Source organism: Colias croceus, chromosome 16, assembly GCF_905220415.1.
Source record: "Colias croceus chromosome 16, ilColCroc2.1".
Lineage (NCBI taxonomy): Eukaryota > Metazoa > Arthropoda > Insecta > Lepidoptera > Pieridae > Colias > Colias croceus.
In genome coordinates, this window is record NC_059552.1 from 2,127,077 (window position 1) to 2,154,891 (window position 27,815).

At 33.6% G+C, this 27,815-nt stretch overlaps 2 protein-coding genes and 1 long non-coding RNA gene across 3 annotated transcripts; all 3 read right to left on the reverse strand.

Moving 5' to 3' along the window:
* Positions 1-1,520: 1,520 nt before the first annotated feature.
* LOC123698562 (60S ribosomal protein L17) lies at positions 1,521-6,671 on the reverse strand. Its single transcript, XM_045645241.1, has 4 exons — positions 6,612-6,671; positions 6,325-6,413; positions 5,972-6,244; positions 1,521-1,760 (listed from the first exon to the last, which is right to left on the reverse strand). The coding sequence occupies exons 2-4, from the start codon at positions 6,403-6,405 to the stop codon at positions 1,551-1,553; spliced, it is 564 nt and encodes a 187-aa protein (XP_045501197.1). The 5' UTR covers positions 6,406-6,413; positions 6,612-6,671; the 3' UTR covers positions 1,521-1,550.
* On the reverse strand, positions 2,600-3,540 carry LOC123698563. Its single transcript, XR_006752425.1, has 2 exons — positions 3,179-3,540; positions 2,600-2,753 (listed from the first exon to the last, which is right to left on the reverse strand). It is a non-coding gene; the product is annotated as an uncharacterized LOC123698563 (long non-coding RNA).
* A 1,658-nt stretch (positions 6,672-8,329) lies between the features above and the next one.
* LOC123698671 (ski oncogene) lies at positions 8,330-27,539 on the reverse strand. The gene is made up of 9 exons (XM_045645415.1): positions 27,450-27,539; positions 26,927-27,152; positions 26,502-26,643; positions 25,852-26,106; positions 25,351-25,514; positions 23,018-23,144; positions 22,522-22,714; positions 12,658-12,802; positions 8,330-8,400 (listed from the first exon to the last, which is right to left on the reverse strand). The coding sequence occupies exons 1-9, from the start codon at positions 27,537-27,539 to the stop codon at positions 8,330-8,332; spliced, it is 1,413 nt and encodes a 470-aa protein (XP_045501371.1).
* Positions 27,540-27,815: the final 276 nt, after the last annotated feature.

Consider the following 27,815-nt stretch of genomic DNA (forward strand, 5'->3'; position numbering starts at 1 on the left):
AACGGGAAAATGATAATTTGCGCAATCAAATTTTGTTGGCAAAGAGGAAAAGAAAGGAAGCGAGTGAAAATGCTAAGATACTAGCAGAGTCGAATTATTATTTGGAAAGATATTTAAATAAACTCCGTGAAAACAGTGCTGCAGAAATAGAAACAAAAGTTGTGGATAATGAAAATTTTGTAGTTTAAAATTATTAAGGTTTGTGTTTTGCATTGAGTTGCTAGGTAATTGATTTGTTTTATAGATTTCATTTCATATCAATACACATAAATTGTATTTACTTAATAGGTACCTGCATAATTTTAAAATTTCATACAGTGCATAAAATAAAAATACACAAGAGAATAATTCTACCTACCTACCTGCAGAACTTAATATAAATTGTTTATTCATTACATTGTCAATAGATGGCGTTAGTAGTATGGTATTGCAAAACTAACAATCCATACTAATATTATAAATGCGGAAGTAACTCTGTCTGTCTGTTACTCAATCACTCCTTAACTACTGAACCAATTTGCATGAAATTTGCTATAGAGATATTTTGATACCCGAGAAAGGACATAGGATAGGTTTTACCCCGGAAATCCCACGGGAACGGGAAGGAACGGAACGGAACTATGCGGATTTTTCTTTGACTGCGCAGGCGATGCCGCGGGTGGAAAGCTAGTGTAAAATATTTTCTAATTTTACTTTCATCTATTCTAAGCCTATTAATTGTAACTATCAACATTCTGCATCAGATAAATGCAGTTTGTTATTTATTTACTCTATTGTACAAGATCTTATAAAATAAAAATGTAAAACAAAACATTTAAAATGTACAAGTGGCGGCCTCATGGCTCAAAGCCAGATTATAATATATCCTGCATGAAGTAATTCTAACCCTAAAAACATTGAAAATTCACTTGTATTTACCTAGGTATATTCTCACTCTTAAATTTCCACTTCTGAAGAAGCTGAACGTATCTTATTGACAGGCTCTACACCTTAGGGGCCATCCATTAATCACGTGATGTTTTTTTTGGTATTTTTTGACCCCCCCTCCCCCTTGGTGATACGTGGTGAGGTTTAAGACTACCCCTCCCCCCTATATCACGTGTATTTTTTCGTACCTGCAAAGAATCAAATTTTTTATTTATAAAAAAATACTATTATAAATATCATCTAATTTTATTATAGTAAATTAAAGACTACTATAATAAACGTTCAGAGGTAGACAGAAAGATTGCAGTTTGATTTTTGAATGACATAAAAATAATGAAAGATATGCGAAAAAGTTGTACGCGTTTGACTAAAAATAAATACATGTAACGCCGCTTTTCGGTTGAGTATCGTGCGCTTGTCGAAAAATAAATACACGTGATATATTACTTTACCCCCCCTCCCCCTTGTGATATTTCGTGATGTTTTGATGGACCCCTCCCCCCCCCCCCCCTTTCGAGCCTCACGTGATTAATGGACAGCCCCTTACAAGACTCTTAATCAACCAAACCACTTCCAAAAATAAAACACTCAACTTGTTGTAGTCATTTATTAACCCCTAACGTCTATTCCCTCATCATCTTCTCCTTTTGACGAGCCAGCTTCTTCTTGGAGAGCTTTTTCTTAGCGGGAGCATCGTCTGTGGGCGCCGCTCGGGCCACCGCATCCTCGCGCTCGCTGAGACACACCTCAATGTGGCAGGGGGACGACATGTAGGGGTTGATACGACCGTGCGCACGGTAGGTACGCCTGCGCAGACAGGGGGCACGGTTTACCTGGAAAGAGTGATGAAGTTCATAAGGAAATTGTTGTAAAGACTGATTTATTTAAAAAAATATGACAGTTTTTGTGCTAATGAATGCAATGACAAATATTAATACTATAGAAAACATTGTAAGGTCAGTTGGGGGCATGCCTTAGAGCATTAAACCAACCGGAGACGACACGCGCAATTCTTTCATAGTCAAAAAGTCTGTCATTTCCTGCGGGGGGAACGAGTAAACACATTTAAATAGTGTTAACACAAACGCATTTTGAGATTACGTCGCTACAACACGCACACGACAAAATAATCAAACACCAGCATGACTATACACATACAAGTACAAACCTTGGTACAAACACACACATAGACACCGTGTCTGTATTCAACGTCAATGTAAACATCGATAGTGCGAAAACGCGTCGATAATTTAAGTCGATAATAATTATAATACTTATCGATACTTTATGCTCAATGAATTTAGAATTTTAATTTTAATGATAAATTAAGTATTTGTGATTTGTGACATCTAAGTATTCATAACGAATAACAAGTTGAGAGGTCGTCGTGACGTCGATTTGACACTTTCAAAACAATGAATATGCGTAACAAAAATAAAGATGTAGTATAACCTCTATAGTAATTTTCTAGTTTTCAAAAATTCATATCTCAAAAACTAAAAGTTTCCGTCAATTGCAAATTTTAGATTTAGGTTCCGTAGGACAACAGCTAACCACAAAAAAATTTACGCCGACGATAACTCGACGTCCCATAAAGTTTAGCCTAATACCATTTTTTTTGTGAATGTCACAATTTACATATAAAACAAGAAATAGTGAACAAAAAGACAGCTTCGTCGTTCATTTACATCATTTATTTACAAATATTTACATTTATTTTAACGCAGAAACACTAGTTAGTGCTAGTCCGTTTAGGTGTCCATGAAACATGATTCGCATTCGGAGATCGAATCCAAACATCCCGAATCACAGCAGCTTTTAGAAATCTGAAAAAAAAATGAGAATGAAACAAACTGATAAAATTTATCATCATCAGCCATAAGACGCCCACGGCTGGATAATATTTATATCGATATTATTCTTTTACCGTACCATCCCTAATTTTTATGCAGTGATACCAGAATAACGAATTAAAAATGCCTTTTTACGTACATGTTACGAACGTAAGTAATTGCATTATAATTAATAAAATACAAACTTAAACATAGTATACTATAAAATATTAAAGAAAAACATGTGTTGGAGATAAACAATAAATGAATTTGCAAACGGTATTTATCATTAATTCATAAAGTTTATACAAATTATACTTCACGTTATTTATGGTTTCTTTGGCTAAATTTTATTACTCTTAATAACAAATATGAACGGTGATAAAAGTTATAATTAAATATTAAAACAATCTACGTACTTTAAAATTTACCCAAAAGTGGATGTAGTACCATTATGTGGCAACACTTTTACATTGACAATATATTTCAGTATTTTGCAAATTTGCTGCAATATTTCACAATATTTTGATGTAAAAGTACTTACAGATGAAAAGTAACATTATCCTTAATTACATTCCACGTTTCTGACCACTTCTTACACGTAAATTCACTTCAATTTGGCATATTTCGCTCCGGTTTTTTCACGTTCACTGACATTAGCAAAATGGCGTTGGGCGCGCGTCAACTAGTTTTATATAACAGGTATGTAACGCGTACTCAAACCTTTGGCGAGCGGGGAACGCCTGCCAATGGCCACTCCGGTTGGTTTAATGCTCTAAGGGGCATGCACTCAAGAAATATTAGCTGATATAGTAGGATTGTTGAAAAATTAGGATTTCGTAAAAACAGAATAACATACAATTATAATATCGTCACTGGAAAGTAAAGTACTAAAGCGCCAAAATACCTAAAGTGCGTTTTTTATATGGTTGAGTTGGGTTTTTTCTTCTCTATACAATGGTCTAGGTCTTTTAGCAATCTGAGCATTAATTAAGGAGATAATGGCGCTTTAGCAGTGGCATTTTTCGTTTTTGTTGATGCGTCTATTTTACTTACCTTAAGAAAATAAAATAATTTTTATTGTTATTGTTGGTTAGTTTTTTTTTCTTACTGCCATATGTCCTTCAAGGTAAGATTAGAAACCTAAAGTGCGTCATTCAGTTAATTGTTGTCGTTTAAGTATTATTGACTTGCCGCAAATGGTAACGAAAAGGTCGTTTAGTAAATTTGCCTTACGAGAAAATTGATGAATGTAGGACTATTACTACTATTACACAAAGAGATGTCCTGCTATTCGGGACAGAGACAAATGCAAGAAATCAAAGATCAAAAGTAAGGTTAGTTAAATTAGTTGATGTCTTTAAATTCAGTTCTTACGTTTAAGTTACAATGACTAAAACTGTATTATTCTGTATATAAGTTGTATGTGGCATATTAGTTGTTTTTATTTTCCTAAATATCAATGGATGTTAGTGATTAATATTTATGCTTTACTGTGTCTGAATATGTTTATGGAGATAAGCGCTTTTGGCTCACGTAGTTTTCAGAGCATTTATACTAAAGCGACACTATCTTCGAAAATACAACAGTAATACGCATTATGTTTATTTTAAATGGTAGATAGAATTTTTATAAAGATTTTTTGCCTTCAGCATTATTACATCAGAATACAAGAAAAAAAGTTATGCCTGTTTGAACAGAAAAAAAAACTTTAAGTCGCTCTCCTGTAAAATGCACTTTTGGCGCTTTAGTAATTTAGCCTTTCCAGTGACGATATGTTCTATTATGCTTTTCTGATGATGAAAAACGAAAAAGAAAATAAATGTTATTTCGCATACCTATTATGAATATTAAATGTTTATAGCTGGCATATGAATATGATATAGTGCACTGGTTACATCTTGAAAAAAAGTATAACCTCTTTTACCAAATAGCAAATTAGCAAATTTACCTTTTTTTTTAGCAAATCAAAATTTTTTAATATGCTGATTAAAATGTGCTCTTGACCTAGAATTCATTAAGACTCAATCCTTTTAGTGTAGTAAAAACAAAATTTTCTGTTCTGCATGTTTGACATGATTAAACTTAAGAAACTCCAAAACCATTAAACATTTTACTAAGAGTCCATAAAATCTGCACTGAGCATACAATAATTTTTATTATGCACACCAGTGTTTCTTAGACCGGCAAAACCTAGCAGTGTCATAGAATACTTAGTACTACTGTTAAACAAGATGATGTTACTCCAAAACTATTATTGGACAAATTAAGAAAATTAATAATATTCAAAATCAAATAAGAATAATTTATTCCTGAGTAGTATTGAAGTGAAGCGCTGCACTTTTGAATATTATTTTAGTTAGGACAATATCAATAATAGTTTGACAATGAACTCTGCGCTGCAGTCCGCCATATCTGAACCGGCCCTAAGAATGTCTTGTACACTAAGAAATATATATTAAGTGTATGAAAACTAACTAAAGTCGTTGAGATTGCTAAAAAAAATTAGACTCTACTAGCCATTAAACTTTGTGTCAAACAATGCACATATAGGGAAAGGTATCATTTTTTAATTTAGTATGTAAAATGTATGAGTAAAAATTAAGGCAAAAGTTAAAACATCTTTGCCAAAAGAGATCTTTACACATGATACTTTTTGCCTTTTGAAAACAATCTATATAATGATATAGAATGTCAAGCAAAAAAGGCAAATGGAGGTGCATGTATAAATTAAGAACTATTTTTGACTACATTAACATTAAAAGGAGCGCACATCATAATATATTTCAGGCCATCTAACCACATAATCGAGGCGTTTCTTAGTTTTGTAAACATGAGCGACACTAATGACTAATGAGATATTATTAAATGTTCAACTTAACCTATACTCTGTTTATTATTGTTATGACTGTATCCATATTGTAGAATGCTATTCTTGAAACAGTAGTCATTTTTAATGTTTTCCTAGCAACAAGTTAATGGTTGTATCAATAATATAATTATTTCATCAAAATTATTCAATTATATGTACAAATTTAGTATTTTTAAGGACAGAATTGTCATGTAAGTAGTGTAAACACTGTATTGACCACATAGAAACTCACATGTTTAATTCACATCAAATAAAAAGTACAAAGGAGAGGTGGTTCGTCCAATAGTTTACAAGCCTTGTTCACTTAGTTTTGAATTAGTACATTCCTATTTCAACATACCTGAATGTGATCAATAACAAGCCTGTCAACATCCAATCCTTTGATGTCTGCGTTGGATTCAGCATTCCTCAACAATTGGAGGAGGAATTCAGCTGACTTTTTCGGCCAGCGACCCTGTGTGGTTCCGAATTGCTTAGCCTGTGCACACCTTCCAACACCACCGTTAAACCTACGGAACGGAATGCATTCCTTCTTCTCAGTCACATTTTTAAGGTAACGTACAGCGCGACGCAGTGGCAACTTTCTGATAGCCATAGCTGTTTCATATGTGTTCTGAAATGAAAAGTTCAAACGTGAGCACAAGTTCGATTTTGTATCATGTAAACAACAAGAATAAATCGTCTGTTTTATACCTTGAAGTGAACACGGAGGTTTGAGCCACGCGCCTTGCATGATTTCGCTGGATTATCCGGCTCCCGAGAATAACGACCCATTTTTGTTACTGAAAAATAGAGCGGCTTTATTCACACGGGTTACACTTTCGAGGTTATTACTTGTTTTTGTGATAAATATTACGCATTCACAAAAATACGAGCACAGTTAACTTATATTCACTGATTTCTTTAATACCACATTGTGTTTTAATTCAATTTTAGGTACTTTTTTAGATTAAAATGGATTTTCGAAACACGAAACCAACCTCTCAAGAGACTTTTAGAGCAGGAAAAGGCATAGACAAAAAGTTTGACGTTTATTGAGTTATGACATTTTATGATGTGTTGCTACATTACAAAATCACATTACATATCTATGACGAGATAAATACAGTTCAAAGTTATCAATATTTTTAATTTATATTAAAAACTATATTGATTTGTTTATTCAAATTATTATTTTTTAAATTATTTTTATTCAATTAGAATACATTTGAAGTATTATATCAAAACATATTATTCGAATATCAATAATTATTATAGTTCAAGCTAAGAGTTCAAGATGGTCAAAAAAACTCTTGCCCCGTGCTGCATACTTGATAATACATCATATAAATCCTTACTTGCTCAGCTCACTTTGTAGCTGCTTATCGGGTCCGCGAGGTGAGACGGGATTTTTTTTTAATCTGATGTGAATACGCATTTGTACAGTACAAGCAAAAGGGAATCTAAAGAATATAATATTATGGAAGGAAGGTGGAACTGAGATGATGAAAAGGTCTAATTTTTTCATTAAATCATAAATACACTAATTCTTAATATGTATTAAGTTTCATTAAAAAAATCATTTTGGTACCCTCTTTACTCTCCATTATTTTTTTATGTCAATTTATAGAATCAAATTGAAAAGGATTTAGTAAGGTATAACTCAAAATTATCAACCAACGAAATACTATTTCTTCATTAATTATGTTCGTTGTTCTTAGTAGGAGCTTAGAAAACTTTGTAGTACCTATAGTTTAGTACCTACAATAATTGATATTATTATTTTCTGTATAGAATTAATATTTTTGATCAGCGATAATAATTGATTAGTTAAGTACTTATGTACCCAATAAAACCACATGGAAATGATAAGTAAATTTTTATTCACGTTTATCTGTTCTAAACTCTACAATAAATAAGTACTTATTAATATGTACAAAATTTGATATGTTTAGAAGTTATCTACTTGCAATAATAATTTTACATGTACATATTATTATTTTTACAACTTATTTTTCTACAGACGTAGCACTAGTAGGTACCTTACCTACATCAGATACGATGATCGATATTACTTTATTTATTTTTGTTAAAAATGTTCATATTATTCTTATCATAACATATTGCATGCCATATATTATTTCACTATAAAGTATTAAATAAAATCGATATTTTGTACATTTCTTATATTATTATAAGCTATCATAAATAATTTTTAACACTAGGTATATTATTTATTGTGTCTATTTTAACTTTCGTTAAAATAAAATAGACGGCAGACGCAATCAATAGATAGGTACATATTATCATTACTTATTATAATTCATATTTAGTTTTCTACTCAAAACAATAGTAACAAAGCAATAATGTGACCCTATACTCATAACTTTGGTAATTATATTATTCATTAATTATTAAAGTTTTACATTTTAATATACATCTTTGTATTTATTCATCGAAACTCGTCTTCACTATCAAAACAATAATGATTTTATTACATAAGTACCTAGGTAAATAACAAAGTTCTTAATTAAATTTCCATTTATAATATTTCGATATGCCGTATATTACTTAATAATTATTAGCATGACTAGATTGATTTGCCTAATATAAAATTTGGAATTTAATAAATCAAATTTACCTAAATTCTAATATCTACAGATACAGCTATTTATTCAATGTTATTGCTTTTTCATTTTAGTTTTGGTAATTAAAATAACTAATGAGGCGCAGGTGCTGTCGGCGGTAGCAATGGAAGCGGAGCAACGCATGCAGCGCAACTGTCTCTCTCTGTAAAAAGTATAATATTATATAATATATATTTACCCAGATCGTATAGCAAATTTATTCTTAATCGATATGTAAAATTTTTAAATAACTAGTTAATAAAAGTGAATTAATATTGTTCTGAATCTTCGTTCATATCATAATGTGTAAAAACGGCAACACTTTAGCTGAAATATTCTATAGTCTATGACTAAAATGCCCGCGATGTCAAGATAAATGACAAAATCATTTTGAAAAATTTTCCCGCCCTTGGTTTGTCGTAGTCCGATGTTTTTGTATATTTTCGTTAAATCTTATTATCAGCAACAAATAAAAAGTTATGTGAGTGAAATAATTATTATTCTGATCTCTCGAAAAATAATTTTGGTAAGTTGATTCGTAAATTTGAATTTTTTGGTTTTTATGGCATTCTAATGCTTTATAAATATAAATTTATAAAGAATAGAAAAAATTCGATCACGAGGCGGGACTTGAACCCGCATCCTTCGCGCCATTCCGGGGCGGATGCCTAACCAACTCAGCCACTCGTGACCCGCCTGATCAATCGAATTTATTCTATCCTTTCAGTTTTATGTGTCTTAAGGGACACACCGCGCGCCATCTATTGAGATGATTTAACAACCATCTCAACCAATATGAAGCACTTTTCAGTGAATACAATATTGTAACGATGGAACACGACCTTTTCTTGAATTTGAATTTTTTGGTTTTTATGGCATTCTAATGCTTTATAAATATAAATTTATAAAGAATAGAAAAAATTCGATCACGAGGCGGGACTTGAACCCGCATCCTTCGCGCCATTCCGGGGCGGATGCCTAACCAACTCAGCCACTCGTGACCCGCCTGATCAATCGAATTTATTCTATCCTTTCAGTTTTATGTGTCTTAAGGGACACACCGCGCGCCATCTATTGAGATGATTTAACAACCATCTCAACCAATATGAAGCACTTTTCAGTGAATACAATATTGTAACGATGGAACACGACCTTTTCTTGAATTTGAATTTTTTGGTTTTTATGGCATTCTAATGCTTTATAAATATAAATTTATAAAGAATAGAAAAAATTCGATCACGAGGCGGGACTTGAACCCGCATCCTTCGCGCCATTCCGGGGCGGATGCCTAACCAACTCAGCCACTCGTGACCCGCCTGATCAATCGAATTTATTCTATCCTTTCAGTTTTATGTGTCTTAAGGGACACACCGCGCGCCATCTATTGAGATGATTTAACAACCATCTCAACCAATATGAAGCACTTTTCAGTGAATACAATATTGTAACGATGGAACACGACCTTTTCTTGAATTTGAATTTTTTGGTTTTTATGGCATTCTAATGCTTTATAAATATAAATTTATAAAGAATAGAAAAAATTCGATCACGAGGCGGGACTTGAACCCGCATCCTTCGCGCCATTCCGGGGCGGATGCCTAACCAACTCAGCCACTCGTGACCCGCCTGATCAATCGAATTTATTCTATCCTTTCAGTTTTATGTGTCTTAAGGGACACACCGCGCGCCATCTATTGAGATGATTTAACAACCATCTCAACCAATATGAAGCACTTTTCAGTGAATACAATATTGTAACGATGGCGCGCGGCGATGTATGTATAGATGGCGCGCGGTGTGTCCCTTAAGACACATAAAACTGAAAGGATAGAATAAATTCGATTGATCAGGCGGGTCACGAGTGGCTGAGTTGGTTAGGCATCCGCCCCGGAATGGCGCGAAGGATGCGGGTTCAAGTCCCGCCTCGTGATCGAATTTTTTCTATTCTTTATAAATTTATATTTATAAAGCATTAGAATGCCATAAAAACCAAAAAATTCAAATTCAAGAAAAGGTCGTGTTCCATCGTTACAATATTGTATTCACTGAAAAGTGCTTCATATTGGTTGAGATGGTTGTTAAATCATCTCAATAGATGGCGCGCGGTGTGTCCCTTAAGACACATAAAACTGAAAGGATAGAATAAATTCGATTGATCAGGCGGGTCACGAGTGGCTGAGTTGGTTAGGCATCCGCCCCGGAATGGCGCGAAGGATGCGGGTTCAAGTCCCGCCTCGTGATCGAATTTTTTCTATTCTTTATAAATTTATATTTATAAAGCATTAGAATGCCATAAAAACCAAAAAATTCAAATTCAAGAAAAGGTCGTGTTCCATCGTTACAATATTGTATTCACTGAAAAGTGCTTCATATTGGTTGAGATGGTTGTTAAATCATCTCAATAGATGGCGCGCGGTGTGTCCCTTAAGACACATAAAACTGAAAGGATAGAATAAATTCGATTGATCAGGCGGGTCACGAGTGGCTGAGTTGGTTAGGCATCCGCCCCGGAATGGCGCGAAGGATGCGGGTTCAAGTCCCGCCTCGTGATCGAATTTTTTCTATTCTTTATAAATTTATATTTATAAAGCATTAGAATGCCATAAAAACCAAAAAATTCAAATTCAAGAAAAGGTCGTGTTCCATCGTTACAATATTGTATTCACTGAAAAGTGCTTCATATTGGTTGAGATGGTTGTTAAATCATCTCAATAGATGGCGCGCGGTGTGTCCCTTAAGACACATAAAACTGAAAGGATAGAATAAATTCGATTGATCAGGCGGGTCACGAGTGGCTGAGTTGGTTAGGCATCCGCCCCGGAATGGCGCGAAGGATGCGGGTTCAAGTCCCGCCTCGTGATCGAATTTTTTCTATTCTTTATAAATTTATATTTATAAAGCATTAGAATGCCATAAAAACCAAAAAATTCAAATTCAAGAAAAGGTCGTGTTCCATCGTTACAATATTGTATTCACTGAAAAGTGCTTCATATTGGTTGAGATGGTTGTTAAATCATCTCAATAGATGGCGCGCGGTGTGTCCCTTAAGACACATAAAACTGAAAGGATAGAATAAATTCGATTGATCAGGCGGGTCACGAGTGGCTGAGTTGGTTAGGCATCCGCCCCGGAATGGCGCGAAGGATGCGGGTTCAAGTCCCGCCTCGTGATCGAATTTTTTCTATTCTTTATAAATTTATATTTATAAAGCATTAGAATGCCATAAAAACCAAAAAATTCAAATTCAAGAAAAGGTCGTGTTCCATCGTTACAATATTGTATTCACTGAAAAGTGCTTCATATTGGTTGAGATGGTTGTTAAATCATCTCAATAGATGGCGCGCGGTGTGTCCCTTAAGACACATAAAACTGAAAGGATAGAATAAATTCGATTGCTCAGGCGGGTCACGAGTGGCTGAGTTGGTTAGGCATCCGCCCCGGAATGGCGCGAAGGATGCGGGTTCAAGTCCCGCCTCGTGATCGAATTTTTTCTATTCTTTATAAATTTATATTTATAAAGCATTAGAATGCCATAAAAACCAAAAAATTCAAATTCAAGAAAAGGTCGTGTTCCATCGTTACAATATTGTATTCACTGAAAAGTGCTTCATATTGGTTGAGATGGTTGTTAAATCATCTCAATAGATGGCGCGCGGTGTGTCCCTTAAGACACATAAAACTGAAAGGATAGAATAAATTCGATTGATCAGGCGGGTCACGAGTGGCTGAGTTGGTTAGGCATCCGCCCCGGAATGGCGCGAAGGATGCGGGTTCAAGTCCCGCCTCGTGATCGAATTTTTTCTATTCTTTATAAATTTATATTTATAAAGCATTAGAATGCCATAAAAACCAAAAAATTCAAATTCAAGAAAAGGTCGTGTTCCATCGTTACAATATTGTATTCACTGAAAAGTGCTTCATATTGGTTGAGATGGTTGTTAAATCATCTCAATAGATGGCGCGCGGTGTGTCCCTTAAGACACATAAAACTGAAAGGATAGAATAAATTCGATTGATCAGGCGGGTCACGAGTGGCTGAGTTGGTTAGGCATCCGCCCCGGAATGGCGCGAAGGATGCGGGTTCAAGTCCCGCCTCGTGATCGAATTTTTTCTATTCTTTATAAATTTATAAGTTGATTCGTAGTTACATAGGTAGTAAGACCATAGTTACCTACTGCATTTTCTACTTGCATTTTATAGAAATTATAATTATAACGCTCATAGGGTTATTAATTACGTGAAAAGAAGTTAATAAATACGCACAGATTTAATGTCTAGTTTTCTGTAAATGTATTGTCTTGCCTTCGAAATCACATAAAAGGCGCGCAACCTAAGTATGAACCCTTGTTCATATTATTATGTTATATAGGTATTTTCATGTCAAGTTTATAGTTAAACCCTAAGGTTAAACCATTCTTACCACGGTCATGTAAGTAGTGTATGGGTGGGCGAAGGTCCGGGAGACGCCACGGTTCCCTGTCCTCTTCTCTCTCGATCTTTGGCACGAGGCCGCTCCAGCAGTCCGGCCGCGGAGTAGGCGCGCTTCGGCATGGCCACGTGCATGACTGGAAAGTGGAAATGTGTTTTGTGGTCAGTAATTATAAATGGTATCATTAATATAACGCAGTTCATTAAAGAAACGAATCTTCAATGGCGGCGCTTATCATTCCCTATCGCTTACACACGGCCGTACGGCATGCAAGAAAAAACGGGAAAAGTAAAATCACTAAATTTATTTGATTTTCCCTATATTAGTTTTTATCATAAATTTACAATGACAATTATTATGTATTTGCGAAAGTAAATAATGTTTTAATTGAATGGAATTTGACAAAATAAGTTCCTTGCGAAAAGTTGTTCAGTTTTATGGACTCATTACAAGTAGGTATTAAGTATGAGGATTTTGTTACATTCTGTATACGTAAATATGATAATTCATATAAATACACAAATACCATAACAAAAAAGTTGGTCAACAAACAATTTGAAATAATTAATAAAATAATTATACATTTAGTTACGTTATTTTTATTTTATTTTTTTCTGACCCTACCATATGTCAGTGTCAGCTTTGGCCGCCATTGAAGATACGTTTCTTTAATGATACGCGTTATACCTACTTACACAGTTTGAGATGTTGTTTTCTTGGATGTTTAGGGCAGGTTCAAAATGACATTTTCAACCTGTGTTTTCTGATCGCTCATAGATACTATTAGTTGCTAATATTTTAATTCGTTTACACGTGTACTTAAAATGCTTACGTAATATATAGACATTTTTGTATTATCGTTTCATACGATCGACGATTGATAATAACAATTTGTTACCTCTAACTGCGTAAACGAGTACACAAAGCATGCGTATTAAAAAATCACAAAATAGAACCCATATTATCTAATAGTCAAGTAATATTTCAAACCTGTGTTTATTGTTCAAAAGATAAAACGTAGAGATAGTAACATAACCACTTAAATAAAGCACGAATTGTAGTGTGGCTTGCTTCGATTACCGTCACGAGATCGAACCGTTATCGTATGGGACACGCGGACAATTACCGGAATAACTCCTCGTGTCAATTTTGTATATTTAAAACTTTCACATTGTGCCTCAATACAGTAGATAGTATCTTATGTGACTTCTTTTGGTCCGAAATTTATATTAATTGCATTAAATCTCGTTTTATTTCAATTTATTTTTAAACAGCTTGTGTTACAGTTATACCTACCTATAATAAAAAACCTGAGACTAAAATAATCTTGAAACTTTTTGGATGAAACAATATTTGAATTTAAAATGTTTTCTAGGCATCTATCAGATACCTAAGTCCTCTTAGTAAAAGTAAAAGCGCGACAAAATCTTGTCTTCGCACATTGAAAGTTCTAAAATCGTATAGTCTGAGCACTTTTACTGTGCTTAAAATAATTTTAGTTTTCTTTAAATCTTAAGATGCAATTTATTCAGTCTTTCATTATATTAAACCCCAAAAGAACATGTTTTTTTATTATCGCGGTCACAAGCAAAGGGGCTGGCGAGACTGATGATATAAGTGGTCATCACCGCCCATAAACACTTGTAACTAGGCTTGTAACACTAGTGGTGTGACTTTGAAGACATGTTGAAGACGTACGTTTCTTCATTTTAACTTTTGAAAGTGTTTTAGTTGGATAAAGTTAGTACGTCACTTGATGGTTAATAAAAAAATTACGCGCTAGGAGCTATCCTGTAATTATTTACGTAATGCCGTGACGCGACACTGGTGAGGTGTGAATAATTCATTGCACCCTGCAGCACATCCAATGCACGATATGATTGTTTAGCAGATATGCCAAGTGGTAATCAAATGGTTTGCGTCGCGGTTATTTCGATTTAGGAAAATTCTATTCCGATTTTAATATAGTGCAACGAATAAGATGTAAGAGTTAATTACAAATGAAGTTCCTATCTTATAGTAGGTATCTACAGAGTTTTTTAATATTTAAACATGCGTATCATCGAATTTTTCATAATCTTTTAGTCATCTACAGACTACATATTAAGTTTTAAGTTATATTACCGATGAAGTTTGTTTGATTAAAATAAAAATAAATGAATAAATCTTGCCATTACACTATGCGTAATAATTATTGTGAATTGTTCACCTTTCAAGCATCAAATAACTATTGTGCTATTATTGTGAATAGAAAAATTAATGTTCCGCACGCGTGCTAATAAAACGGACTTAAATGTCATCTCCCAAATGAGGTTGGTAAATAAAAAACTAAATGCCACGTCGGCATTTGTAACCAAAGCTATGGGTTACGCATCACATTAAGGGATGCCTATGTTTTATCCAGAACTTCTACTTTTGGAATTCATTACTTTGACTATTGCTTAATATAGTCTTCTTTAAGACAAATATCATCGTATTATATTATGCAGTTGATTGCGAAAAGTTGATTTCCTAAAGAATTTCCTTTTATTTTAAGTTGCTCTACCTTATTTGTACGGAACGTGGCCGATTTTTCTATTACCTAATTCTTTAAATTACACTTATGAATCTGTAGAAGTTCATATTAAATAGCTTATTGCTACGAAGCTCGCATTGCTTGCTGAAATAGATCGAACTTCAAGTTTAACTAGGTTTATTATTATATGATCTAGAAAACAATAATTTTCAAGCTTTTTCAGTTTTGAAATTATATATTACCATATTCTTAGATATGAGCAAAGCATTTGATTTTGTGGACCATCAATTACTCTTGTTTAAGTTGGAGAAATATGGTATAAGAGGAATTGCTAAAGATTGGGTTGCAAGTTACTTAAATGATAGATATCAGTATGTGGAGATTCATAAAATGATAAATCAAACACGAAACTCATATAGGTCAGAGAAAAAAGTTAATAAATCAGGTGTACCACAAGGAAGTGTGCTCGGTCCATTTTTATTCCTCTTATATATTAACGATTTACCGAGATCAGTGAAACACAAGACAGTTTTATTCGCAGACGACACTACCCTTATTGTTAAATGCACGGATAAAAATACATATGAGAGAGATATAAATACAGCATTATATAATATAGTAAAATGGTTACAAAATAATAATCTGAAAATAAACTTAGTAAAAACAAAAATAATTCAATATTATACAAAGAATTGCACCAAAATTAATCTAGACATAAAATGTAATGATCAAGTAATCGAACAGGTAAAACACCATAAATTCTTAGGTGTTCTGGTAGACGAAGGTCTAAAATGGGACAGTCATATTGAATATATTTGTGATAGGTTAAATCGTTTCGTTTACGTATTACGTCGCCTTAGAGATACTGTATCTATGAATGCTGCAATAAATGCCTACCATGCATATATATCGTCGATACTCTCTTACGGAATAATTCTTTGGGGACAGTCTTGCGAGGTGCGTAAAGTGTTTGTAGCACAAAAGAAATGTATCCGGGCCCTGTGCGGATTACATCAAAGGGACAGTTGCAAACCAATGTTCGGTAAATTACGTATCCTTACACTAACCTGCATATATATAAGAGAAGTATGTTTATTTGTTAAATACCACCCAGAATATTTTAAAAAGAAAGGAGAAGTAAATTCGCATATGTTAACGAGGTATCAAAATAAACTGCACTTTCCAACATGTAGAATAAATCAAGCAAAAAATAGTGTGATATTTATGACTATTACAATATATAATAAAATACCGGATAACTTTAAGGATCTCCCAGTAAATATATTTAAGAAGAAACTGACGAAATGGTTAATGGAGAAACAATTTTATGATATTCAAGAACTTATTACATTGCGGAATCTGTGAAGGAATTAGTGACGTTTAACAATAGTGACGCGAAGAATTTGTGTAGTGTTGGTGTAGTGTAATTTAATTAACTTATTTCCATTTAAATATTTGCACACCCAAATAGTGGGTAGAATGTATTAGCGCCTTAATATTGTAACAACACCTTTTTTGTAACTACATTCTTGTAAATAAATGAAATTTGAATTTGAATTTGAATATAACTTCACTTTAACCTTTACTCTTATATAATTTTCAATCGAGATCAAAAAATATATAGGCCACATGTGCCACATGTCGCGCTTCAGTCTTTACTTGCTTAAATATGAAACAATGGGCATTGTGGATTTGAAACGTTCCATTTTCTACAATTTTAACCTTCAGTATCATTGTAGTAGGCTATTCAAAGCTTTGTCTGTTTTTATTCGTAAAGAAGAATTTTATTAAACTTTATGGATATAATTATTGCATATTGCCTAAAATGGCTGAAGGAATGAAAATAAATAATCTAAATTATTCTTATAAAAAGCCAACAATTAAAAATGAGAAAAAGTAATGTTTTACCTACACGAAGAAAGTTAAAAAATATATAAAAGTGTAGCATAGTCTATTAGAGCAAATGTAATTATTACAGTACATACAGCCATCTATTTCCAAAGCAATAATTAATCACAATTAAAACACACTACAACTTCAAAATTTAACAAAGTAATTGTTATCTGAATAATGAATGACAAATCTGTTTGTCCTCGGAGCGTGTAATTAACTTGGTCCCCGTCCCAATGTCCCGGGGGACATGCATAATTATGTCCTTGTGCGTATTGCTTATTCAATTACGCCCTGTCGCCTCTAGCTTATGGATTATCGTTTAATATTCAATTTTTCGTAATTAAATTGAGAACTATGTTGCGGCAATATCGTAAAAGATACCTAGATATGTATTGCGTACGATTCGTGTAGGTAGTATAAATAATAAACAAAAAAAATGTATCTATAATTTTATTGTTGTATATTTTATTACAGTATTTTATACTTTTCACACGTCATCATGTGTCATACAATTTTATTTCGTACTACTAAAAATGCCTAAATAATTGATTATTATTTTCACTAACAAAGAACATAAATAAATCTTTGCGGGTAGTTACATAGCATAAGAATTAAGAATCACCCAAATACCAATAATCCAAAAGCATTGCTTCAAAACGCGCTACAAAAATACAACCTTTTACACCGTTAAAAAACCCTCACAACAAACAAACAGTGATTTATAACAACATCAAGTGGTATAATTGAATCGTTTGCTACAATCCGCACAAAGTATCTATTAAGTACGTGACGAGGTTGCTGAGGTATCTCGTGTCCTATGCGGCAAACGTTCGGGTTTAATCGCAACTTATATTGATATTAAATTGTTAATATTGCGTATTTATTGGTAATAGAGATTTTGGTGTATTTTACTTATGGTATTTTGAAAACCGGAATTTTACATAAGTTTTGGAATAATTGTTTAAAAGGTCGAGTTAAAACTTAAAATACATACTGCAAATGTTGCAGAACATACCTTATATTCAGTAGAGATAAGTAAGTAGAGGAATGCATAAATTAGAACCTTAATACAGTGCATATATTTATAATATATAGTGAGTTTTTAGTATCATGTCCAGAATTATACTTAAGTCAAAATTTATTTGGCAATTTTGGTCGAATTTTTACACATTGTGACATGGTAACTTCTTATAAGATAACAAGGTTCGAAGCCTGTTGTTACTTTAACAACCAGGATAAAAGAAACAGTTTTTGATTGAACGTAATGTATCAGCGGGTGAAGGTAAAATTATTTCAGACGTTGAAAAAAACTGGTTAGTGTTAATTTTTCGTTAGGTGCTCTATTTTTATTCCATTTCCATTTTCCAGAACATGTAACAAATGAATTGTATACTTAATTCTAACAGAACGAAATGTTCATAATATATTATATAACTAGCTTCCGCCCGCGACTCCGTCCGCGCGGATGTCGGTCTTCGCGTGGATGGTTTATTTCTCCATTTTGAGTAACTCACAATGACATCTTATAAATATCTATTGGACCCAAATACGGCTAGGACTATAATAATACGCAACGTGTGTTCGCGGTTCTACAGAACAACGTCTATGGTTAAAACTGAAAAATTAATTTAATTTTTTTTCTACGTATTTTTTCAGAATAAAAAGTATCCTATTTTACGCCCAGGTTAATAAGGTATAATTATACAAAGTTTCATCGAAATCGAACCATTAGTTTTCACGTGATGCCTTCACATACAGACAGACAAAAATTTTTTTAATCACATAGTATTTGGGTTTGGTATCGATCCAGTAACACCCCCTGCTATTTATTTTTTCAATATTTTCAATGTACAGAATTGACCCTTCTACAGATTTATTATGTGTATAGATACTAAGAACATTAATCACTAAACTTACTTACATAGCTCTATCTCCCAAATCCATCATCAACTACCCGTAAATAATGTAACCTTTAATAACATTACCGCCGAATAAACTTACAATCGATACACATAAAACAACGCTATAATATTTACAAAACGATATCAGATATCGAGTTTTTAATTTATTAAATCGTCGGAACCCCGTACGCACTACAGTGAAGTGTTTACCACGCCTCAATTTGGTACACGCGACGATAATCGTTTTTCGATGTACTTAATTCTATTATTGAATTGGATTCAATGAATAATGTCAACGGTTTTTGTTTTATATTTTGTAGGTTTTATTAAATACCTGGAATTCTAATGGTTAAAATAAGAAGTTCTATAAGACATCTGATCAAGACAATGATCAAGACTCTGCAGCGTTCACGGGGCTAATCTGTAGTACCCTGTAAGTTTTGATTCCCTTGCGAATGGCGAAAATTCTTCCGAAAATGCGATAATTTGAAGCATAAACGGCTGTATCTTTTGAATACGGCTTTAATTTCGATTTTTTCCTTCGATTCGAATAATTTTGGATATCTTTAATCAAATGGAAAGTTCTTTAGAAGGTAGGTAGTTCTTGGGGATTCTACTTGAAAATTAAATACATCCAGTTAGGTGTTAATGTGCTAATATTGATCCACCATTCAAATACATGAAGTTAATATGAGCTTGTTTTTAGAGGAATATATTGATCTTTGATAAAGACTGATAGATTTTTTAAACAAAAATGTTTGCTCCATTTTTTTTTTTTTCATTTATTCGATTTCTATTAAGTTGAAATACTTACCGTTTTGTAAGGTATTCAATGAATTAGCCAATACCTTACCTACAGATATTTATTGATATTAAACATAGCAGTTTAATAACCTAAAAGCCCCTTCAGTTTAGATAAGCCGATTATAAATAAAGCTAGCCATTTCAAAATGACCTGTACTCGACATGATCAATCACACAGACCTCTAAATTAAGAATTTATTAGCTCTATGAATGTCATAATACCTTCGTAGATATTATGGCATTCATAGAGTGCGCTTAGATTTTGGAATAGAGCCAATTTCTAAGATACCTAACGATTGTTCAACAATTAAATGACTCAAAGTTTTTTTAGAGCGTAAGATCGTTTTGCTTACTATAAAAATAACTTTGTTCAACTGCGAATAAGCTTATAACCACTATTTTGGCTTATGTTTTTTATCATAGAACGAACAGACCAAAACCTATACAAAATCCACCAATGCTCAATATTCGAAGTAAACACCTTTTACTTACCATTATTACCAGAAACTAGAAACCAAAACATCGCTTCATAAATACTTAATACACAACATATCAATAAAACTAAGTAGCGCATGATCAAATAATTATCAGCCCTACCCTTTGAGGGGATAAACCCTTCGCTACGTTCATTAGAGAGGCTCCGACGCCTTGCCTTTCAACAGGTAAATAAAGATGTAATAACGATTAATTAGTAGAGCATTAGCGTTTGTACTTGTACTTCCTGGAATGTGTCATTACTTAGTTTAAGGTTTGGTAGTGTTATATTTAACTAACTAAAATGAAATGCAATTATTACATAAATAAAGTTATATTGTAAAGTGCGAGACAGCATCGCGCATCGAGGGTTTCGCACACGCACAATCCTGTTATTTATTACTAGCTTTCCGCCCGCGGCTTCGACCGCGAAATCAAAGGAAAAACCGTATAGTTCCCGTTCCCGTGGGATTTCCGGGATAAAATCTATCCGATGTCCTTCCTCAGGTTTCAAGCTATCTATGTAGGTACCAAATTTGAAGTAAATCCATGCAGTACTTTTTCACGGGACGTAACCAAGAGGTTTTAATTCCCTATTCAAATGTCGAAAATTTGTAGCATAAACGGCTGTATCTTTGATTGCATTTGTTTAGAAGATAGATTTTTCACAACTTTAAGGGACAATAGACCTGAATATTCGATATAAATTTCCGCTTGATACCTGAGCAAAAGGGTCTTAAGAAACAGACATACAGACGGACAACGAAGCGATCCTATAAGGATTCCGTTTTTGTTTATTTATTCAATCGCGGAGCAATAATGCTCCGTAAATAAATATAAATTTATACGAAATGTTCGAAAGCCAGTATGGAAAACGTTTCTTATTTGCTAAAACTAAGGATAAAACAGATGCATAAAAATAATCTTTTAAGTAAATACACATGTAATGAGACCTCAAGCATATTTCTAAACGTTATAAATCGAAGCAATCGCTATTCAACACGCAGCGAAATAAAAAGTTAAGCTAAGTACATACGAACGAAAGTCCCCGATTAATTGGTCCCGTGGAATCCGATTGGTAGTAAATTAAACATTTTCCCTTATTTAAAGGCAAAATGAAGTCCATTTGAATTCGCGGCCGTAATTACAGAATTTACGACGTGCGAAGCATTCCAACGTTGCTATGAGAACGTCCCTTGAGTGTATGAAACGTAACTTCTGTAGTAATTAGTAAACTCCTCTTAATTATAACTTATAAAACTCGACGTTAATTGGTATACACGTACCTATTCATAATATCTGTGTGTTTATGCAATACATGTTAAATGCAAATATTATGATCTATTCAAATTAAATGTTCATATTCATAGAAACTATTTCATTGGAAACGCAAAAGCGTTAAGCGTAGCACACCAATAACTAAAAAGTTATTGGTGTGCTACAAAGAAAATTGAATAAATCTCATATACCTATTAAATTTTCCTGTAGCTGCCATCTTTGTTAGGTACAACGCCCACTCAATATAACTAATAGTCTAATAAATACTTCCTACGCGCTAAGCTCAGTAAAAAATAAGCAAGTACTTAATACCGTTCGTTGAAAACCACTGCAATATAAAAGCACATTTTATGTAAAGAAATAAACATTTAAAAGGAACTAAGTAACTTAAAAAGACAAGTCTAATCGCAGATTACGTAGCGGGGGCTTGTGATTGGAAAAATTTCTCCAACTTTTTAAATTGGATCGTTTCGAGCGGTTTGCGTCGAATGCGAATAGGGTAGTAGATAATGCGATTTCTTCAATACTTAGGTATTAAATTGCATCTCTGAAGAACGGTTGTATGAACGTAAGTAGAATCTGTATTGATGCTCTTAATGGTCAGCTACTATGATTAGAAAACGAAATAATTCGCATTTTATGTTGTGCTTAATTTTGACACACCTTTTAATTATATAATTATTTGCGAATACCTACGTAAAACATTAATTATTTCCTTTAAGTAAACGGATCAAGCTTAATTCTCATGAGATTTCGATCATTCTTATACCTACGGTCTATTGTAATCATAATTTGGTATGATCACGTTAAGCATCTAGATAAGGTGTTTTTACAGCTTAGTGCTTAAATTTGATCTTTCGAATATTTATCACACTGCTTCACAGGAATTATATAAATACCTTATGTAGATAATTCCTTTTTAAATATTCATAATATGATGAAGTTGCTACTGTGAAAAGCCTTATCAAAATATTTCCTAAAATAACTTACCACATCCTTAGCCTGATCGTCTTCAGTAGTTTCAATATCCACGCTTTCATCGCTATCGCGGTCGCTTTTAGTGGATCGGGCGGGTGACGAGCGAAGCGGGGAGCGTGGCGGCGAGCGAAGCGATAAACGGGATGGCGACTGGAGCGGCGAGCGGAGCGGGGAACGGCTGCTCGGAGATTTGTTTATTGGTGACCTGCTATATTAAGATGGATAAACAATTACAAGAATCTGAAATGATTTTATATTTCATATGGATGTATGCGTAATCTTTATTATGTGACTGCAGTGGTATCTAAATTGAGTTTCTGTAATAGCGGAGCGAATTTTCTGCAGTATGAATTATTCACGATTGCAGTAAGTATTATATTTTTTTAGATAAAATGCACTATTTTTTAACTTATTGGAACATGTCGCACACCTAATATTAATCTGTGTTAATTTTAAGCAAAACTTTCTAGCAGATTTACAGTAAAATAGTTTTGTTCTCTTTTATTACCTGTTCGGTGATCGTGACGGTGATGTAAGTGGTGATATCTGCGGCGAGTCCAGACGATGCGTGATCACCGGTCGGAACGCACGCGGCTCTTCCATAGCTCCCACCCCGCTTAACGCTGTTAATGCACCTTAAGAAGTGAATTTTTGGATTAATAGTACCTAAGTATAAAATGTTGCTGAATATCAAATAAAATACGTTACAAATACAGTGTAAACTCTATATAACGACACCGAAGGGACTGTGCATTTTATGGCGTTATAATATAGAGTTGTCGTTAAATGGAGAGAAGAAGAATCAGAATTAGAAAAAGAGAAAATTTATTTCAGACTAGTGTTAGTAGTTATGTACATAAAAAAGAATGTTACTTGAACGCTATTGTGTATAGTCTGTTGTCAGTAGTCGTCAATAGACAATGATTTTCTTTTACTAGCCATGTTTACAGTTTGAAAGTTTGTGAGCAACTAAGAATATGATAACGTATCGGTCAAAAACAGTCTACACGTGCAAGCAATCCCAATTTGTAAACAAAAGAACGAATTTCTTAGAAAGTTCGGTATGAATGACGTCGAGTTTATTACTTAATTGTTGTCGTTATTGAGAGTGAGTGTGATGCTATGTAGAGTGTATGGGCGTATTCAGAAAGAAAGCTTGAAACTTATAAGCGCTTATCGGCGCTTGTCAATGCTCAAACCAGCTTGTCAAAACCAGCATTGACAAGCTTGTCAAAACCAGCATTGACAAGCACTATAAGCTTCTTGACAAGCACCGATAAGCGCTTATAAGTTTCAAGCTTTCTTTCTGAATACACCCTATCATTGTATGGTAGATAAGCTAAACCAACCAAAGGCAATTGATTTTGACCACAGTTGACAGATATATACTACGTACATACAGTTAGGAAACTAAGCCCCTGCGATGAAATTATGACGTATAGCTATAGGGCTGTTACCTTTTTGATATTTAACCGACTTCAAAAATGGAGGAGGTTATCAATTCGGCCTGTATATTTCTGTTTGCTTTTTTTCACAGTTGACTTTGTGGTAATTTTGAGATTAAAACCCGTTAAAATTAAAAAATGGTGTAGCCTAAATATGAATTTACAAGAAGAAACAATCTCAATAAAATATATACCTTGTAAAAGTAAATAGGTACGTTTTTTTCAGTGCTATATTTCGAAATGTTGTCTTTTTTGGACGCCGAAGGCTATTTTAATGTAGGTACCTACCTAAATTATTTATAATGCTTGATATTTGTATGATACATATAAGTATTCAATAATAATTTTAAACCAGAATTGCATTGCACATGTGAGTGCAAGAATTAACAATACTTGTATGTAGGTATTCCTACTAAATTATTTTTAAAACGATAAATTAAATTAAATTAAAAAACACAAAATATGCAAAAATAAATTAAAATTATTAAGTATTATACGAACATAGAACCTCCTTTTATATAACCTTTTTGTTTTAGGATGAAAAAGAAAAAAGTTTGACAGGCTTAGTGCTTGACAAAGTGGTAAAGTCACGTATCGATAAAAATACAATAATTATTATAATATTTATCTTTTTCTTCCCTAATATTTACGTAATTATGCACATAAATTTAAACAAGATTTTTTAAGGTTTCCATTTTTTAGATTTTCGTGCTCTTCTAGATTGCGTAAAAAATAGATGCGGTCTTTAAACAGACTGGACTCCTAATAGGTACTATTTGTAGCTATCATTTTGGTAGAAAATATGTCAACATAATTTAAAACTCATACTGCCATATCTATAGAAATTAAAAAATAGTCTCTTTTTAACTTGTAGTCAGATACGATACAGATATATATTTATTGAAAGGGCTACAAACTGAAACAATCGATATTTATTTAATGTGAAATGACATCACTTTAAACTTTTTTCCATACTATATTCAAAATCTGTGGATGTGTCACCCGCTACTATCGATCCCCCTCAATACCCTCGAAAACACGCTTTATGGGGGGGGAGCCATTTCGAACATTTTGTATGAAGTTTCCTTACTGTATGTATCTGTATATTGTGTTTTGACGCTTTAGAGAGTTTGTCGTTAAATCGAGTGTCGTTATATAGAGTTTACACTGTATATCAAGTTTTTCATCATTACTTGGATTTATGCAGGAATCTTGCGCGGAAAATGCTTCGTGAAGTTGCTCCGGTCTGTATATGGTTTCGCCTATTCAATTTCGTTTTCCCATTGCAATAACATTAATCTTACCTTATAATGTATGTTATTATTACTAACAGTTTAATTTATAATTTACCTTCACCAACGTAAGTTATAAAATAAAAGCAACAAATCCAAATCACCTGGCGTCCACAAGGTCGGCTTTAGCCACGGTATAGCATACGGCAGTGGTAGCCTAGCGCCCCACACATAGTCCGCAAGCCGCGGGACTGGCGTGTGCGCGCTGGGCGGACTGGCCGGCACACGCTTCGCCTCGCCCTCCTCCGACCTGCGGATAGGTACCCTTCTGTGGCACAATTTAAGGCTGCACTTTTTGGTAAAGTTTTTGCATTGTAGAGAGTTATGGCTATTCAAAATAATAGGAAACGTCAGACAAAAAAGTTTTCCGGAAAAAACAATAAGTTGATTAACAAAAGGTTTGATGAACGAACGAAAGGATTGAACGACCGAATTTGTCATGACGTAAGCAAGCATCACTTAACTCCTTTTTGGTGAGTACTGAATGTGAACTCCTATCTTTTTAAATTCTAAGTAACATAACTTGATTTCATCTTACGTATTATGTTCCTTAAAAACCTTATAAATTTATGATTGCAGGATAAACCTAAATGATAAACACTTACCTAGCAGCAGACAACATTCTCTTCCGCGTACCACCATTGAACATAGCCTTAACGTCCTCCCAAGCATGCACAACTTCTACGGGAGGATTCCCGCTCAACTTCATGTGTCGTCTCCAAGAATTGAAGTTTGCAGCATCAGGTTGTACGTACTTGTCACCAGGTCCGACTCGGTGTGAATGAAATATGAATTTGTTCGGAGAGAAGAAGAGGCCACAGTATGTGCATTTGATGCATTTAGCACGAGAGGAGTTGTATCTAAAAATATCGGTACGTCAATCTCCTTTGTTTAACAAGGTATGATTGTTTATCACTTATTTCAGGAAATAATTTGGTTAAAATGTTCAATTTAATCACAGGAACTACACTGATTCGATTTCGAATTGAACCATTCATTAATGAAAATTGTTTCAAAAGCGGGATAAAAATATTCCGCTCACCTAACAGCAGACGAAGTTGTGTGGGCATCTTGAAACGATAAAATATAATATCTACAGTTCTGATATTTCAGTTCTCCCAATTAAGAATTTTTTTCTATAGTTTTCAGAAATCTTAGTACCTACCTATTAAAGCTATATCAATTTTTCATCAAATTGTAATACATTATAGTTATGTCCAATTTTAAAGTATAGCTACTTAATATACTAATTTACCTGGCTGGTAGAAAAGCCCCACGGCACCCCCAGGCACATTCATGATGTACTGCGAATGCAAAGTCATCAGGTAACCTCGGTGGAGCGTTGTCGCCTAAAAATGATTTGCATAGGCGCTCTGCTTCCCGACGGGTTATCATTCCTGGACGAAATTAATTAATACATTGGACATTTTAAATGAAAAAACACGGGTAAAAACTTAAAGCTCAAAACGAATTATTATCTCTCTTTATTTCATAGAAATGTAGGTATCTATCCGGGATGTGAAACCAAGAAATTTTAAATCTATTGAGTTTTCTCCATTTATGCCTAAAGGAGCTTTATATGGTATCAATAACGTCTATTCTTATGTGTAGGCATAATATCTATTAGGTACAGTAAGTTTTGATTCAATAATAATGAATCTTAATTATAATTCCACTTACCACATCGTCTAGAAGACACAGGCATTGCACCGGCGCGCCTCAAAATTTCCAATTGCACGGGTGTACACTGCACACAAGTGATGCCCAACGCTACTCGTCTATTGTGAATCTCATTGTAGGAAAACTGCTTTAACAACGTGTTCGATATCTGCGCTAAACATAAGCGCTCTATGCCTTCAATGACTAGGGACACTATTGGTACCCCGTATAGAAGAACTGTTCCTACCTGTAAGGCAAAATATATTAAAAGATCCAGCTTTTTTCATAGACAAATCTGTTTATAATATCTGTAGGTGTATAATTCACTTTGAATTGATGATGAGCTTTTCCTACATAGTTCACAAGCGACGAAGTGACTACCTATTGCTTTTAAAGTTTAAACTAATATCACGAAAGCTTAAACGAAAACTTTTGGATAAGTATTATCATTTCTATTATTTATATGTACCTATATGTTATGTAGCTGTTTATGTTGTATGACTAACTCATGTTAAAGCTAAGATGATGATTTATGACTACTTACTTGATTGGGTTTGCTGTTCATATCCATAACTTTGTGGTCACTCCGGGACTTGGATTCTCTCGAAGTCAACGCTAAATTTGTCGCCTCCATCCTTATGACAAAAATAACACTATACATTTAGATGAAACAATAAAGTCACAGAAGAATTGTACCCATAAATTAATATCATATTTGAGAGAAAAACAGTTTTTGCACAATCACCGAAATAACATAAATAAGCCATTACAACGAAAAGGAAATATTCCGACCTTAATTTTGCCGGATCATAAAACAGCTATTCCGAATTTTGTGTGATTTCGTACAAAAGATCATTTATACAAATTGGCAAGCGTGTGAATACACTGTATCGAATATCAATTGGTTTTA

Bases quoted from the DNA above. Each gene is read 5' to 3' on its own strand.
- LOC123698562 (XM_045645241.1), bottom strand. From the start codon at position 6,405: ATGGGTCGTTATTCTCGGGAGCCGGATAATCCAGCGAAATCATGCAAG. The intron at 6,245-6,324 runs GTATAAAACAGA...TTTTCATTTCAG, and splicing joins ACCTCCGTGTTCACTTCAAG to AACACATATGAAACAGCTAT. The intron at 1,761-5,971 runs GTATGTTGAAAT...CACTCTTTCCAG, and splicing joins TTGTTATTGATCACATTCAG to GTAAACCGTGCCCCCTGTCT.
- LOC123698671 (XM_045645415.1), bottom strand. From the start codon at position 27,539: ATGGAGGCGACAAATTTAGCGTTGACTTCGAGAGAATCCAAGTCCCGG. The intron at 26,644-26,926 runs GTAAGTGGAATT...AATTTCGTCCAG, and splicing joins TGTGTCTTCTAGACGATGTG to GAATGATAACCCGTCGGGAA. The intron at 25,515-25,851 runs GTAAGTGTTTAT...ATTGTGCCACAG, and splicing joins AGAATGTTGTCTGCTGCTAG to AAGGGTACCTATCCGCAGGT.